Source organism: Nannobrachium achirus (assembly GCF_963921795.1).
Source record: "Nannobrachium achirus genome assembly, chromosome: 11".
Taxonomy (NCBI): Eukaryota; Metazoa; Chordata; class Actinopteri; order Myctophiformes; family Myctophidae; genus Nannobrachium; species Nannobrachium achirus.
Genome location: NC_137820.1, coordinates 42867556 through 42884424, shown reverse-complemented (window position 1 = coordinate 42884424; position 16869 = coordinate 42867556). Strand labels below are relative to the sequence as shown.

General features: G+C 42.1%; 1 protein-coding gene across 1 annotated transcript in view; it reads right to left on the bottom strand.

Annotated features, from left to right (window-relative positions):
• Positions 1-579: 579 nt before the first annotated feature.
• Positions 580-16869, bottom strand: part of LOC308294359 (voltage-dependent calcium channel subunit alpha-2/delta-4-like) — a gene marked incomplete at both ends in the record, with an annotated part of 118812 nt that continues 102522 nt past the window's right edge. The window contains 9 exons of the mRNA XM_080737090.1: positions 580-684; positions 1637-1719; positions 2539-2654; positions 3364-3481; positions 5446-5466; positions 5796-5851; positions 6229-6281; positions 8252-8327; positions 9385-9455. Coding sequence (XP_080593216.1) covers positions 580-684; positions 1637-1719; positions 2539-2654; positions 3364-3481; positions 5446-5466; positions 5796-5851; positions 6229-6281; positions 8252-8327; positions 9385-9455 — 699 coding nt within the window. The remainder of the gene's footprint in view (positions 685-1636; positions 1720-2538; positions 2655-3363; positions 3482-5445; positions 5467-5795; positions 5852-6228; positions 6282-8251; positions 8328-9384; positions 9456-16869) is intronic.

The window sequence follows — 16869 nt, the reverse complement described above, 5'->3', positions numbered from 1 at the left end:
TCCTTTGTTTTCAACCAAATAATTTCTGTACAACAAAACAACTACACTGTCAGCATTTTCGGTATCAAAATCTACAAAGACATCCCACTGCATTCTTGTAAATGGCAACAATTTAGCATCAGTTCATCATGCACAACACCAAACCCCAGAGATCAGGCTGTGCTGTAGAAAGGTATCCAGCAGATGGCAGTATTTGACCACCTTGGTCAGTTAAGGGCTCATAGAATGAGGCCAGTCCATTTTTATTTATTTCTTGCACTGCTGCTCCACATGTCCAACATGTCCAGACTGCATTTGTTCTGGTGGCATTTTTGCGTTTAATGTTTAACGAGTCTTAGTGCAAGCAAATAGGTCTCTGTGAAATAGCCCTTTATCATTATATCCAGTCAACTTCACCCATGGGTGTAGCTCAAAAATAAGAACTCCCCTGAGCGCCTTGTAAAGCCACACATCTTATTGCCAAGACACGATTTGACTCGTTTCCTGCTGGTTTGAAATCCTGAACAACTCCTTCCAAGCACAGTAACATGAAACGCCAAGTCTTGTGTCCTTGAAGCAGGAAAACAAAAGGAGCCTGGTTTACGACGTCCACCTGTGGAGAACTAATGAGGTGAACAGCGAGGTGGAGAACAGGGTCAGCGACAGGGAGATCTCCGACGCTCCCCCACAGTCCTTGGCATTCTCCTGGAATGGCACAGAATGTGTCATCATTAGCAAAAATAAACACAATCATCATTATCGTCATCATCTGGCTACAATGCCCTTTTCATTATCAAAATCAAGGCAAATGCTAAAGGAAGGCAGGCGTTAAGTGGAGGTAGATGTTCATTTATTTAACCCATTTAAAGCCAGGAAAGCATTTGTGTCATTTTAGAATTGAGCTATATACATATAGCTCAATATAGCATATATAGCAACGTTATGAGCTTGTAGATCTGCTATCTTCAAAAGATCTGAAAACTTGTGAAATAGTTCATTCTGTACAATGAGTGCTTTTACTACTTTAAGTATATTATGATGCCTATACTTTTATCAAGTACATTCTTTATTTCAGGACTTTCTACTTATAGTTCTACACTGATGTATTGACACTTTAAGTAATATACGCCCGGTCTTCAACAGGGGGTCCGCGACCCTAGGGGGTCCGCGGAGGTACTGCAGGGGGTCCGCAAAATTATTGCAAAAAAAAAAAAAAAAAAAAAAAGATTTCAAAAAATGTTCTTTTTCTTTTTTTTTTACATTTATGTTAAAAAATAAATCATGATTCTATCCATTTTGAATAGCTTGAATACATGATTACTATGCAATTGACAGAGTGTTGATGTTATTGACATTAGTTAATAAGTAGTATGTTTAGAAATGGTAGTGGTACGGCCCACCCTGCTCGCTGTAACTTGTACATGTTTAAAATAAAAAATATGTCGTAGCCCCGACCCCCCCACCTCGTAGCCCCGACCCCCCCACCCTACGAGGTGGTAAGGGGTCCCTGCTCCATCTCCCCATCAGTTTGGGGGTCCCCGGCCTGAAAACGTTGAAGACCCCTGATATACGGGATTACTTCTTAATATGTCAATTCAAAATGAAGGTATAGAGATGCTAAATCAAGGTATAGGTTCAACAGGAGAGCACGGCTCACCTTAGGGTGGTAGGCGTGGCAGGAGTCTGGGCGTCGGCGGACCTTCTGAGACCTCATCCTGTTGCATTTCACCGTGGCGTTATGTTCACCGCCGTTAAGGAATCATTTTTTATATATAACTTATATTAACCAAAAATAGAAGATCTACAAGCTCAGAACGCCTCACGCTGTGAGCTTGCAGATTGGCTATTTTCGGCAAAGAGGTTTAGTGTTGGGGGGAAAAAGAGTGGATCAAGTACAGAGCATGGTCAAGTTTACTTAAGTATAGGGAGTTTTAAAAGTGGTTAAATGTCTGAAATTCTGAAAATGCACATTAACGTGAATCCAACACTGATGACTGATGGTGCGGTCAAACCTGTCTATGATGCCATCTATGAAATATATGAAAAGGTTTAATCCGCAACAACATTTTATACAATATGTAGTAGGGGGTGGGCCCGTGGGGGTCCCTGCTTCATCTCTCTCTTAGCTAAGGGGTCCTTGGCCTGAAAAACATTGAAGACCTCTGAGTCAGAATACAAGGCTGGATTCACACCAGCAGGTGTCCCTACCCCTTTGGCTGTAGTGTTTGATAATAGCAGATCTACAAGTTCACTTCACGTCACCTTGCAACGTGTTGTGAGCTTGTAGATCTGTTATTTTCAAAAGATTTGTATACATTTTGATAAATTGTGAAACAGGATATTCTACGCAACGAGTACTTTTACTTTTGGTACTTTACGTATATTTTGATGCAGATTATTTTACTCAAGCAAATGTCGAATACAGGACTTTTACTTGCAACAGTCGAGTATTTCTACATTGCCGTATTGATACTCTTTAATACCTATAAGCAAATAAACGTAGTACATGTCACACCACTGAATGGAGCAGATGAAACATTCAGATCAATGCAAGGATATATTTGATCTCTTTGGGCTCCAGTAGGATGGGGCCGTACTGGCGGGAGCAGTCACAGTCGGCCTGGGTCACCACCAGCACCAGGTTGCTCTCAGGAATCTGCTGCACCACGAACATCCTGGAAGAGTCCGTTTAACAGCCAGTTAACACTCAACTATAGTCTCTCGATTACAGACTTCCACATTAAAGAGCGACAAACCTTTCCTTGACGATGGCTAGCCAGATTGACACTCAACTAACACTCAAGTCAGGGACGTGCAGAGAATGTTAGAGAGGCAGGGTCTGACATTTCTAAAAGGGCCTTTTGGTGAAAATATTTAAAATAGCAGACCTCCAAGCTCACAACGCGTATTTTCGGTGCTTTATACCACATTAAACTAAGCATAATCAAGTCAACACTGGAGACGTACGACATGGATTTCTACACAGATAGGGCAATTCTTTCAATATAATATGATATGATATATCAAGTTCAGGAGAGTTTGAACAAGACAATTGTCCTGAATGCTCCTTCAGGTATGGCATAGAAAGGGGGCGTTTTCATTTCTTGAAAACTGCATTCATGGTCTGGAGTGGGCACTTTTTACAGACGGGTAAAAGGGCTCAAGCCCCCTTTGATGTCTATGTGTGCACATGCCTGACTCGAGTATAGTACCCAATCTATCATAATTATGTGAATAATATAATTAACAGGGGAAAGTTAACTTTCGTGAAGTTGTATTACAGTGTGTGTGTGTGTGTGTGTGTGTGTGTGTGTGTGTGTGTGTGTGTGTGTGTGTGTGTGTGTGTGTGTGTGTGTGTGCGTGCGTGCGCGCATGCATTCTTACTTTTGACAGCGGCCACATTTAATCAGGCTGTTGGTCTCCCTGATGGAGTAGTCGTACATGAACCCGGGATAAGCAGTGTCACATGGCAGATAGGCCTCCACCTTCTTCTGTTTATGGGCTGAAACACACACACACACACACACACACACACACACACACACACACACACACACACACACACACACACACACACACACACACACACACACACACAGTTAAACATAGTTCCTATTGTCATAATTGATACTTCTCCAATTTCGTACTGTTTGGGCTGGAGGGCCTCACTCTAGCTCCTGAGGCTTTTCAGACACTCTCTCTCTCTCTCTCACACACACACACACACACACACACACACTCACACTCACACTCACACTCACACTCACACTCACACTCACACACACACACACACACACACACACACACACACATTCTATTACTTGTATTTATGTTTTGTGAAGTGTCACAGTGGACTCGCCCTGACATGCGTCCTCCCAGAGGTAGGTGGAGCTCTCTGACTGACACTTATTGGCAGAGTGATTGAGGGGTGTTCCCCTCGTACCTATACTCAATCAGTCACTAAGAGTACAACTGCTGAGTGACTGTGTCTAATCAAGCAAGTGACAACACCTGTGTTCTGATCTGAAGAAACCAGCTGGGTCAGGGGCTCACGCTCAATCTCCACTGAGGGACACATCAGTTGGGCGCTAAGCGACACACACTCCACTATTCTCAGAATGACGTTTATTTATACTGAACATGTTTTAATGAGCGTGTCTCATAACTCTCATTCACTGAAGTGCCGATGGCAGGGTCCTCAAATGTGGCGATACAGACAGTTTTAGCCGATATAGAGCTGAATGTTGAGACCCCCTCTCAGCCACTCTATGTGGACATTTTGCCCTTGGCTTCCAAATATAAACGGCAGTAGTTTATACACTCCTCTATACCCAAAGCTGTAAGACGAGCTGTAAGACAACACATTTAAGCAGTTGGTGCTTTAAAAAAACTTGGTAAGGAATGCTTCTTCAATGACGACCACAAAAAGCATCCCAGTTCATGATAGCTGACTCAGGTTTTCCAAACATCGATTGCAGCTTCTACATCAGCGTCAGCTGTTACAACGGGTGAGTGTGGGTTTAGAATAGACGTTATTACACGGCTTGGTTGAATGCCCGATTCTGATTGGTCAATCGTGGAATTCAGCTGCGTGTTATTTCTTTGTTATTACATAGCGTGGTTGAATGCTTGATTCTGATTGGTCAATCACGGTGTGTTATTTCTGGATAATGACCGCTCCTTTTGAAAACATTTGAAAAGAAAAACAAACGACGCAGTATAACCGAAAATTGATTCTATTTGATCGACACTTTTCCGAGGTGATGGCTTGTGCTGGCTGGACGGCCCTTTCATTACCATACAGTATAGCGGGATTATACACCATTAATCGGCAGTTGCCATGTAAACCCACCATTTTAGCTTGTTTTGAAGAGCTGGCAAAAAAGTAATCAGACTAAATGTAATCCGAGTATGTATATTTTCACGATAGTATTTTCTTTCACTCAGGACAGAATATTGACAATCGCGGGCCTCATTTCTTTTGTAACGGCCGGTAGAGAAGGCCGCGTTTTAAACATGAAGGTGATTTAAAAGCTAGATTTGGAGAAAAATGCACTTTTGTGCAGCAGCGTAACACTGCTGTAGATGAAGGAGACAGGACTTCCCGGTCACGTGATCTTGCACTACATTTCGGGAAATGGAGATTTTCTTCACCGCGGTAGCCTTGTAGCCTTGCTACAGATGCATATAGTTTACTGTACAACACGACGAACGCATCGTGGGCACCGGGAGACATCAAACGTGTTGGCACGTCGTGGACATCCAATGAGTTAATAAATGTCTTAAGTTAAGATGTTGTAAAACAACCAAACATCTTTCTCTTGCAGCACCTCTGAAAACCGGAACACACACAGCACACGCACGCACGCACGCGCACACGCACACGCACACACACACACACACACACACACACACACACACACACACACACACACACACACACACACACACACACACAGTACTCACATGTATGATAGCCAGCCTTGGCTGTATGACGTCAATCACATGATGGATGGAGATGGACCACGGATTAGATGGAGATTGGATTAATGTCACACACATGAAACGGATGTGACAGTAATATGACATGTTGGTTAGTTAGAGAAAAGCATGTGTGAATGGTACAAGAACATTTGACAAAAAATGGAATGAAATGTGATGAAATGAATCCTCAACACACACACACGAAATCATAAGCATTCCATCAAAGGTGTCACTCAAAAACCTTCGATTCTTAATCTTAACCTATTCTAAATCTCTCTCTCTCTCTTCCGTGGCTGTTATTGTCACCGGGCAGGGGGGGGAGTGGGGCTTACCGTCGACGAAATAATCAGAGTGCCACAACCCGCAAAAGTTGAAATCCAGAACGAACCTGAAGTGACAGAGGAGGAAAGAAGGTATGTGAGACTTAGTGAAACGGACAGGAGTTGCAACACTTTAGTAAAAACATTAGTAAAAGTATCAACACTGCAATGTCTAGCATTAAAAATGTACTTGAGAAAAATAGCAGATATACAAGCTCAAAGCGTTTCACTTCATGCAGCGCTTGTGAGCTTGTACATCTGCTATTTCTTTTTTACATTTTAGAAAAATATCTGGAATACGATTTTATTTTTTAACACAAATCTCATCTTCCGGTGAGGCTCCGCTGTTTGAGAACTACCGATTTAGAAGGCATTTGTAGATTTGGGCCTCGGGTCTTACTAATTTCATGTACATAATAAGCTCTTTGATGTCATGCACACTCACACGACTGCGTTGGTAAAGAACCATCTCAGCAGCGCCAGGAGACCATAGAAGGGCTGGTGGTGGTAAAACATACACACAAACAAATAGCAGGTCAGTCATAGAACAACAGTGGTGGAAAAAGTACTAGGAAAAAGTATCAATACTGCAGTGTAGATATGCTTAAAGGGATATTAGTATTGGTATCAACATTTACTACTGATGAAAATACTTGCAGAATGTCCCATTACACAAGCTTTCAAATGTATTAAAAAAAACAACATTTGAAATAGCAGATCTACAAGCTCTCAATGCGTCGCATAACAATGCATCGTGAGATTGTACAGTAGATCAGCTATTGTCAAACGGCCGAAATGGTTAATGTATATTTTGTAATAAGAAATCCGTACCTAATGTCAAATAATTGTAATGGAGTAAAAGCATAATATTTGCCTCTGAGATGTAGTGGAGTAGAAGTAAAAGTACTGAAAATTGGAAATACTCTTCTATAGTAAAAATTACTCAAAATGTTACTTAATTACGGTACTTAAATAAATGTACTTTACTTTACACCACTAAAACAAACACTAAATGTTTCACTCTCAACATTGTATTCTCTATCCAGTTATTGTGCTGCTTCTGAACGTGACCTCCGCTTGTTATTGTGTCTACAGTTTTTCATTAAATGGTTCGGTGTGGTTGCGTTATTAAACTGAGTTGAATCATATATCATATTGTATTGCATTGTGATGTATTGCATCGTATTAAGATAAACAAACAGCTTCAAAGTGAAGTTTGTAAAGACCCAAGAGACAGTTGTGTCTTTATATTATAGATCACTGCAAGCTAACAACTGAAAACAACTGTACTATGCTATACAGTAATATATTATACTGTAGTATAGGCTACTGGCTGCATGATTCTATATCCTCGCTGTCCGGACGAAACCAGCTAACTCAATTTTTCATAAATCAGTGCTATTGAACACCCTTTAGATCTGTGTGTTGGTTAAAACATATTGAACCAGTGAAAAGTAGTAAAAAGCTCTTCGGGCCAAAACCTCCTAAGTCCATTGGATCCTCAAACTGTCTGGCGTCGTAATTCCTGTTTTTCTTGTAGATCTGTTATATTCAGAGCGCAACACCCAAGCACAAACAAACATAAAATGACTTTTTTTTTTGGTTCTACTGGATCTCTTCTCCACTAGTTCCTCCCTAACATTTTAGTCTAGTTTGTATTTGTTGATGAAATTGTCAATATATTTAGCCTATTTTGTTTTAGTCATCATAGCTTAGTTTTTATTTTGTTTTTGTCAGTGAAAAAAGGTAGTTGACAAACATTTTTCGTTATAATTTTAGTCTACGAAATCAACACTAGTATATTGTAATACAGTATACTTTACGTAAGGGATAATGTCTGGGTCAGCGGTCATTATCGAGAAGTAAAATCCCGACAGGATGATAGCCACCGACGCGGAGCTACAATCATGAAGGGATTTTATTTCTCGATAATGACCGCTGAGCAAGACATTATCCTGCTTATTACACGGCTACTTAATAAATACATTAATAAATTGACCCAAAAGTAAAAACAAAACAAAGTATTTCCTTGCTTACAGTAGTGAAAGCATTCCACAAGTGTTGCACTGGGCATCCGCCGAGCGCAATGTCGCCTTGGCAAATAAGGAAGTGTTTGATCAAATAGAATCCATATTTGGTTACTGCATCCTCTATTTCTCACTTCAAATGTTTTCAAAAACATTCTTGAGAGCAATGTTTAGTTAAATGACACTATGTGTTTGGTTTACATGGCTGTCAGTGTCATGTTGGATACGGCAAAACAATTCACGCAGTGCAGCAGGTGCTCTGAGCCTTAGATTAGGCATCAGTCTGTTATAGAGCGGAGCGGTTATTATGCAGAAATAACACACCGCTGATTTAAGTGATTGACCAATAAGAATCAAGCATTCAACCAAGCCGTGTACTAATTTACTATGACTGTATACTCTGTATTGTACTATAATGTTATACTGTACGACATGACTCACACTCAGGAGTCGACGAGCGCTGTTATGACTGTGATGACTGTTCTTACACATGGCCTGGTAGTCAAACAAGGAGATCCTGTGGGAGAAATATTAGTGTTAATATAGGACATACATACATTGCATTACTGTAGCACAGCGGTGTAAAAGTAAGTAAAAGTATCAATACCGCAATGTAGAAATACATTGTAGATCAGCTATTCTGAAATGAACGAAATGTATATGGGGCTGAAGGTGTTACTGTACAGAGAGAGGGCGAGATCATTTAGCGACCTACAACCGGGTCGCGACGTGGACGGTAGTTTTCAGCGACCGGGTCGCTAAATCGACCGACTGGGACGGTAAAACCACCGACCGGGACGCTAGAACCACCGACCGGGACGTTAAAACCACCGACCGGGACGCTAAAACACCGACCGGGTCGCTAAATCAAGCGACCGGGACGCTAAAACCACCGACCGGGACGCTAAAACCACCGACCGGGTCGCTAATTCCACCGACCGGGACGCTAATTCCACCGACCGGGACGCTAATCCAGCGATCGGGTAGGTAAATCCACCGACCGGTGGTCGCTTCCACCGACCACCGGGCTATTAACCCTAACCCTAACCCTAACCCTAAACCTAACCTCAGTAACCTTACCTCAGTTAGGCTAACCTGCCACGCAACCTCCCGACCGGGTCGCTAAATCACCGACCGCGTCGCTAAATCACCGACCGCGCCGCTAAAGCGAGCGACCGGGTCGCTAAATCGACCGACTGGGGCGCAAAATCTTCCGACCGGGTCGCTCGATTTAGCGACGCGGTCGCTGAAAACTACCGACCACGTCGCGACCCGGTTGTAGGTCGCTAAATGATCTCGCTCCTAGTACTGACTGTACATTTTGTGATAATAATCAAAATCTACAAAGTAACTAGAAACTTAAGTTTTCATATTATTGTAGTGTAGTAAAAAGTGCAACGTTTGCCTCTTGAGATGTAGTGGAGTAGAAGTAAAAGTACTGAAAACTGGAAATACTCCAGTAAAGTAAAAAAAAAATAACTACAGTACAGTACTTGAGAAATGTAGTCTACTTAGTTACTTTACAGCACTACTGTAGCAGGAGGCTAAAGACAACTATTGAACAACAGTCCTACTTCTTGTACATCCCCATCTTGATGAGTTGGGCCATGACAGATCCATCCACCTCGCCGAAGAAACGACCCACCTGAAGAAGAAAAACAGAACATTTGAAAACATCATTCTCAGAGAAGGCAGAAAGAAAGTGCAGATGGGTGTTTGCATGGTGCCTTGATCCCTGCATGGGATCAGAGGTGACGGGTGGCCCATTATAGGGCCCAATTATTGGATAGCTGTTGTTGGATCTGTGGGAGGCAATATTCCATTTAGACCAGTCTTTCCGCTTAAGTTTTATTTTATTTTATTTGTTTTGGGTTTCTTTGTCACCCGCTTATAATACAGGTACAAACCGTGAAATGTCGGTGGGAAAAAGACTTTGGTAAGATAACAGTTCAACAACAAGATGATGATAACATCAACAACAATAATAATATTACTAGTAAGACACCTGAGGGTGGAATGCGACCTCAGGGTGACATGCGAGCGCCAATTCTTGAACATCTGGCCAAACGCAGCGTTTCTCTGACGATTCTAGTTGTTGTCATTCTGGGGGGAGTTTTTTCATGTTTTTGTGAGGGTATCAACCCTAGGAGACACGGGGAGAACATGCAAACTCCACATAGAAAGGCCCTATCGCCCACACCCTAGGTGGGGTTGGCGATAGGGCCTTTCTGTGTGGAGTTTGCCTAAACATGGAGATGTGGTACAGAATGACTCATATATGGGCATAACAAGTATGTCATGTGACATCACTTCCTGTACAGACAGTCAGACAGACTCGCGGGGAGAACATGCAAACTCCACACAAAAAAAGGCCCTATCGCCAACCCCACCTAGGGTGTGAGCGATAGGGCCTAAACATGGAGATGTGGAGAACACTATATATGGAGATAGTCCAGACCATCATGTCATATGGGACTACCGTCATAGACAGTAGCCATTGTTAGGCCGGAGTCAATGGCTGTCTGTCTGACTGTCTGTACAGGAAGTGATGTCACATGACATACTTTTTATGCCCATATATGAGTCATTCTGTACCACATCTCCATGTTTAGGCCACACAGGTTCGCTCCATTTCTCCATGTATAGGTCCAAATGCCCAACGTCGAGCTTGACAAGGAGGATACCGCACATTGTACCTCATCCACCCTTTCTTCTCTCTCCTTTTGGTATCTTTATCCTCCTCCTCCTTTTTTTCTTTTTTATTCTTCTCTTTTTTTCACAGCCGCCCCCATATTTACTTTAGAAAATATATATTAAATTCTAAGAACGTTTCGAGTACCAGTTTGATACAAGAGCGAATAAGCGCTACACTTCTGGAATCCTGTGCGTCGACTTAAAGTCGGATCCAGGCCTAATAACTTTATCTAGCCGCCCCATTGCCACCTCCTTGTTACATTTTCTTTTCTGAGACACATTGTACCTCATCCACCCTTTCTTCTCTCTCCTTTTGGTATCTTTATCCTCCTCCTCCTTTTTTTTCTTTTTTATTCTTCTCTTTTTTTGTCTTTCTTAGTCTTGTGTATCCTTCTCTTTTGGCTACTGTCTATGACGGTAGTCCCATATGACATGATGGACTGGACTATCTCCATATATAGTGTTATCCACATTTTGTGTAGCCGCCCCGTACAGGAAGTGATGTCACAACTCGCTGACATCACACTGACATCACTCCCGTACAGAAGGAAGGTTACAGAAGGAAGGAAGGTCACTCAAGCGACAAGTTTTTTCAGAGTATATGCGACCTTCGGTCGCAATAATGAAAATACAAAATAATATATAGATGAGATAACATGTTTGATTTAGTAGGTTTTAGTTAAAAAGTACAAGTTAAGAACATCAGCTATGATAAAACCTCTTTATGGCATGTATGGTAGAATATCTTTAGCAGCAATGGGGGATGTGCTGAATACGGTGGATAAAGTAATACTGCAATTTATCAAAATGTGCAGAAGGCATACTGTACATCATATCAATTATACTTATCCATGTACATTGTGCAAGTAACATGTGCAAATAGCTAGATATTTATATTTTTTGATAGTTCCGGGGGGCAGAAGCAAGACCGCTTTTTGAGTTATCTCTGAAAGGAAATAAATGTTATTCTTTCCAAATGCACACATCCCGTATTTATTTGCATGCACACAGATTTATTTAACAGCACTATAATGTCCAGTCAGAGTGTCCTTGAACGAGACACAGCATCCATTAAACGGACACAGTGCAAAAAATGTAAAATCACACTGCGTGAATCAATGTCACTGTGAATGCTCCCAGACAAGGCAGGCTGCTTAGCCGTAACCTTAACACGTCTATTCAGAGCAGCGAGCACAGCACTGTAGCCCATGAATTATTCAGGCTAACTTTTTGCTCAGCAGTACTATTCACACTTACACGTTCCTTCTCTTTTCCCTATTTCCCCGTGCCTTGCTCTCAGAGTAACCGTGGCTGACACTTCATTTCAATATCGCGGAGGAAAAGAGGGTTGAATTTCCCCCCGTAGCCTTTCAGGAGAACACTGTGCCCAACTCCCTTATGCACGCAGTTAAATGGTAAATGGTGCATTTAGGTTGGGACCTCTCTCTCCAAAGTGCTTTACAATGTGCATCATCACATTCCTGGCCCCTTCGCAGACACATTCGCACAGGAAACCAAAGCACCAATGCACCAACCCGATCACCAAGAGCAGGCTTGGGGTTCAGTGTCTTGCTCAAGGGCAATTCCAACAACGTAGCCAGGAGGAGCCGGCGCGGGCATGGAACTGGGAAACCTTCCGATTTACCAAGACGGCGGCGGTCGGCCGCTCTACCTCCTTAGCCACTGAGGCCCTTAGTTAGGCCAGGGGTTCCCAAACTTTTTTGGCTCAGGGCACCCCTATATATATATTCTTTTCATCCGAGGCACCCCTACATTATATTCATAATTTTCACTCCCAGTGTGAAGTGATTATGTTAGGAAAACGTTGAGATAATAGCCATTTTGGCTAAAACTGACTGAAAATAACGTTTTAGTTCAAGTTCAAGTTTAAAATGATACTAAATATTGTGTCCAAATAAATTCCAAAAAATATAAAATTATCTTGCGGCATCCCTGGACTGCTGTTACGGCACCCCAGGGTGCCCCGTCACCCACTTTGAAAACCCCTGAGTTAGGCTACCATGAATCTCAATGACGCTCAGTTTCCTGACAGCATCTGGGGGAAGGTGCTGAAATCAATTGTGGTTGATTGATGCCCAGAGCTTCTTTGGCCAACATACTGTAGCACCCTGTGGTTTACATCACTATATTGGGTGCTGAGGAGAGGATAAGCGCTGTGCTAATGGATTAGACAGCCATTGATCAAGCAGACACTCATAGAGGGAACGGACTCAGCAGGGTTCCATTTATAAAACAAAACGAAGGAGGGGGTTAAGCCCTTCCTCTTCGTCTGACAAGTAGCTCTGCAATGTTTTACGATTTCTAAATGGAAATATATCAAAATTAATTCTGATAATTCTGAACACATTTTTTCAAGTTTTCCCAAAATACACACATCGTTTTTTTAGGAGGACTCTTAGGATTTAGAACAGTGGTTCTCAGTAATAGCAGATATACATCTGGTCAAATCATAATTTAGCTTTATTTTAACGCAAACCTTCTCTTCTAGGGGTCTCTGGCAGACGGGGTCCACCGTCCGCAGCCAAATATATATCATTTTAGGGGTCCTTGTGGCACAAATAAGTGTGACAACTACTGGTCTAGAAGGCGTTTGTAGAATCGGCCTCAGGTCTTAATGGTTCCGACCAGTCATATTGGACACATTGCTGGCCAGGCCTGGAGTCGAACCTGGGACAACTGGGGACTGCGCTTCCACCAGGCAGGCTCTCTCACCGTTCAGCTAGGCCTATATTATTATTATTATGCTACCGCAGTGGTTCTCAAAGTGGATTCCGCGGACTTTGTGGGTTCCTTTATGGGGGTCTAAATTGACCCATACATGTCTGTAACTCTGACAGTGTACAAATGGAACCAAATGAACCCTAACGAGTTCATTTGGTTCCATTTGTACACTGTCAGAGTTAAGGGGAGACCTTGAATTTGAACGTTTGAGAAACACTGTGCTACCGTACGTTGATGAATTGAATACATAGTGTGACAGCCCCCTGTGAGGCAAAGGCCTCACAGGGTTCTGTGTGCCCACGCCTATAAGCATAGTTGTCACAGTGCTGGTTTGGAGGGTGGAGACAGAGACAATCTGGGGAAGGGGAGACACTACCAGGCCATATTTTTGAATTCAAGGACACAAGTGGGCATCTATTGAGAGCTCCCGCAAGCAAATTTGTGCCTCTTTCTTATATAATTTGACAATTTGGCCAATGTTTGACCAGTATTTATAGTATAGTATAGTACTTTTGATGCAGTAATGGTAACTTTTTCCTTTCTTTCATTTTTCTAAGCTATTAAAAAGGTCTTAAAGGGATAATTCACCCCCAAAAGCCAATAATTTGAAGAGACAAATTTGGGCTGTATTTTGATTATAAGTACCAGCTCTTACAATATGCTTTAACTTAAAGGCCTGTCCATACTGTCTCCAACCACCGAAGTTTTCATCTGTGAGTTCCGACTTTTCCGAAACCTAATTCGTGGGTGAGGCTTTTCTGAAGATGCAAGTGATGTCATACCGGACCTTTCAGATGAAAGGTTTGGTGGTCGGAGACAGTATGGACAGGCCTTTAAGTTAAAGCAGAGCTTTAGACAATCAAAATAGAGCCCTTTGTGTCTACATAGGGAACAAAGCAGGCTCTTTGCGTCTCCATAGGGAACAAAGCAGGCTCTTTGCGTCTCCATAGGGAACAAAGCAGGCTCTTTGCGTCTCCATAGGGAACCGGGGATGGGGGTGGGGGGTGTTAAATTGTCACTTTAGCGTCACCTGAGGACCCCCCCCCCCCCCCACCCTTCCCCCCAGAATCATGTGGGGTCCTGACCCACAGGTTGAGAACCACTGCTACAGTATAGTGAAGTTGTTAAGGTGACCCATTTCTTGAAGTCAGCAGTGCCTCTATTTCTCCAATGATTAAATATTTACGGTCCGCGCTGCCTGCTACAGTACTGTAGGTGCAGAGTCTGTTCTCCAGGCCCATTCTCCTGGAAAAAAGGGATACTCTCTCTTGGCGTTTCCACAAAAACTTTGTAAAAAAAAAAAGAGCTAAATAAAAAAAAAAGCACAATCCTCAGCAAAATGTTGAGGTAACATTTCATCAGAATATGTGCTTAGTAAGGAGGCTGCCGGGGAAGTGTGACAAATATTGAAAAATGAGTGTGTTTATGGCAAAGTGTATGGACTCTCGTCTTTGTTTACTCAAATATTTGTTTAGAAGTTATCGCCGGTCATTGCATGTGTGTGTGTGTGTGTGTGTGTGTGTGTGTGTGTGTGTGTGTGTGTGTGTGTGTGTGTGTGTGTGTGTGTCTCTCTGCGCGCACACTTTTGCATATGTGAGCTACACCTACACCCAGGCACATGCAAAGAATGTTAGAGAGGCAGGGGCTGAAATTTGCTCAAAGGGCCTTTTGGTGAAAATAGCGAAAATAGCAGACCTCCAAGCTCACAACGCGTCACGCTGCGATGCGTTGTGAGCTTGGAGGTTGGCTATTTTCGGTGCTTGATACCACACTGAACTAAGCATAATCAAGTCAATACTGGAGATGTGGGTGTACAGCAAGGATTTATACACAGTGAGGGCAATTCTTTCAACATAAGATGCTGCATTCAAGTTCAGGAGAGTTTGGACAAGTCATTTCTCTTGAATGCTGCCTTCAGGTATGGCAAGGAAAGAGGGGCATTTGCAACTCTTTCACAATAGTAAAAACTGTATTCATGGTCTGGAGCGGGCACTTTTTACAGACAGTTAAAAGGGCAGGGCTCAAGCCCCCTTTGATGTTTATGTGCACGTGCCTGCCTAGTGCCTACACCCTTAATGATACAAAAAACACTGATACAGCATTTCTCTAATGTCATCGTCAGAGCAAACTCCTGCCCAAATGTTATGTTATTACCTAATAATACAGTACCTATACATTTAGCTAGTGAGTACAGACAACAAATCCCACAAGCTATCATCTTACTTTTTTGTCCACAATTCATTTGGTGCAAAGCACAAAAAAACTAAAACCCTGACACGTTGCATCCAGTCAGCACTGGACTGATGGTGGCTTTAGGGACCAAGGACTGCCTGACCCCCGGCATGCAGGCCTATGGGGAGGACATTCATCACGCTACCTCCACCTCTCTGGTGGTTGCGCAATGACAAATAGTTTGGACTTCTGTCCATAGTGAGTTTTTTTTTTTTTTTTTTTTTACAGAAGATTTTCTTATATTATCGGAAAGCACACTGAAATTTAGAATGGCAGCGATTCCGTCTCTGCAAGAGGCTGGCCTTCCATAACAGTGGTTCTCAACCTTTTTATGTTTTTCTTCTCATTAGTTTTATGCTTCTCCAAGAGGAAGTGATGGAACTAAGTATTCATGTTTCAAGTAAAAAGGCTGTGTCAACACAAGTATTGGAGTCAAAATATACTTAAAGTACCAAAGTAAAAGTATTAAAAAAAAAAAATTAAGGACTTGTTTGTTTTCTTGTTTGGTTATTTTATTTGGTTATTTCTAGAAGTTACTTAAATGTTTAAAGGGTAGGCACAATAAGCTTAGGCTTCAGCCTACACCTTTTTGGTCAGTTTTTTATTTGTATCTATGAATGAAGGAAAATGCATTGTATTCATTTACCCCAATGACCAAAATAAAACTACTACTACTACTACTACTACTATTACCTGAAAATGTATTTTCTGTTTATTAATGAGGAGACCTCTGTTCTGAACGAACACTCTGTATAGCTGATGCTGAATGATTACTGAGAATACAGAGCTTTAACCTTTTTTTAACAAAAGCTTTTTTAGTTTTAACCCAAAAATATCACCTACAGCACCTTTCATTTAACTCTTGACAGTGTACAAATGTAACCAAACTGGCCCATTTGTTTACATTTTGTATACTGTCAGAGTTACAAATTGATGAATTAAGACCCAGGATTCCACTGTGTAAGCAGGCTGGCTGGAGGATTGCCAGTCGGTGACCAAGCGTTTTAGGTTCACATTCAGAGAGACAGGAGCTTCCAGGTTTCCATACCTACAGAAGCACAATAATGCATGGAATAAAGCAAAAATAAAACCTTTTGTCAGGCCATCTTCTAATCTGTGATATGTGAAACAGCATGAAGGGACCCCAATTTAAACATGCCCAAAAGCTTTCTTGTGGTCTTTATCATTTTAGTTGACCTTGTATCAGTGAACAGTACTGTCCTGTACCTTTCCCTATGCAAACTTCTAATAAAATATTCAATCAATCAATCAATCAGCTTACTTACACATTATGCACTTGGCTAAGAGCATCAGCCGAATGCTTGAAATGTAAACATTGCTGGATCAACGGACGCTGCGTCTGCCATCTGAAGCGCTTTAACATATAGGAG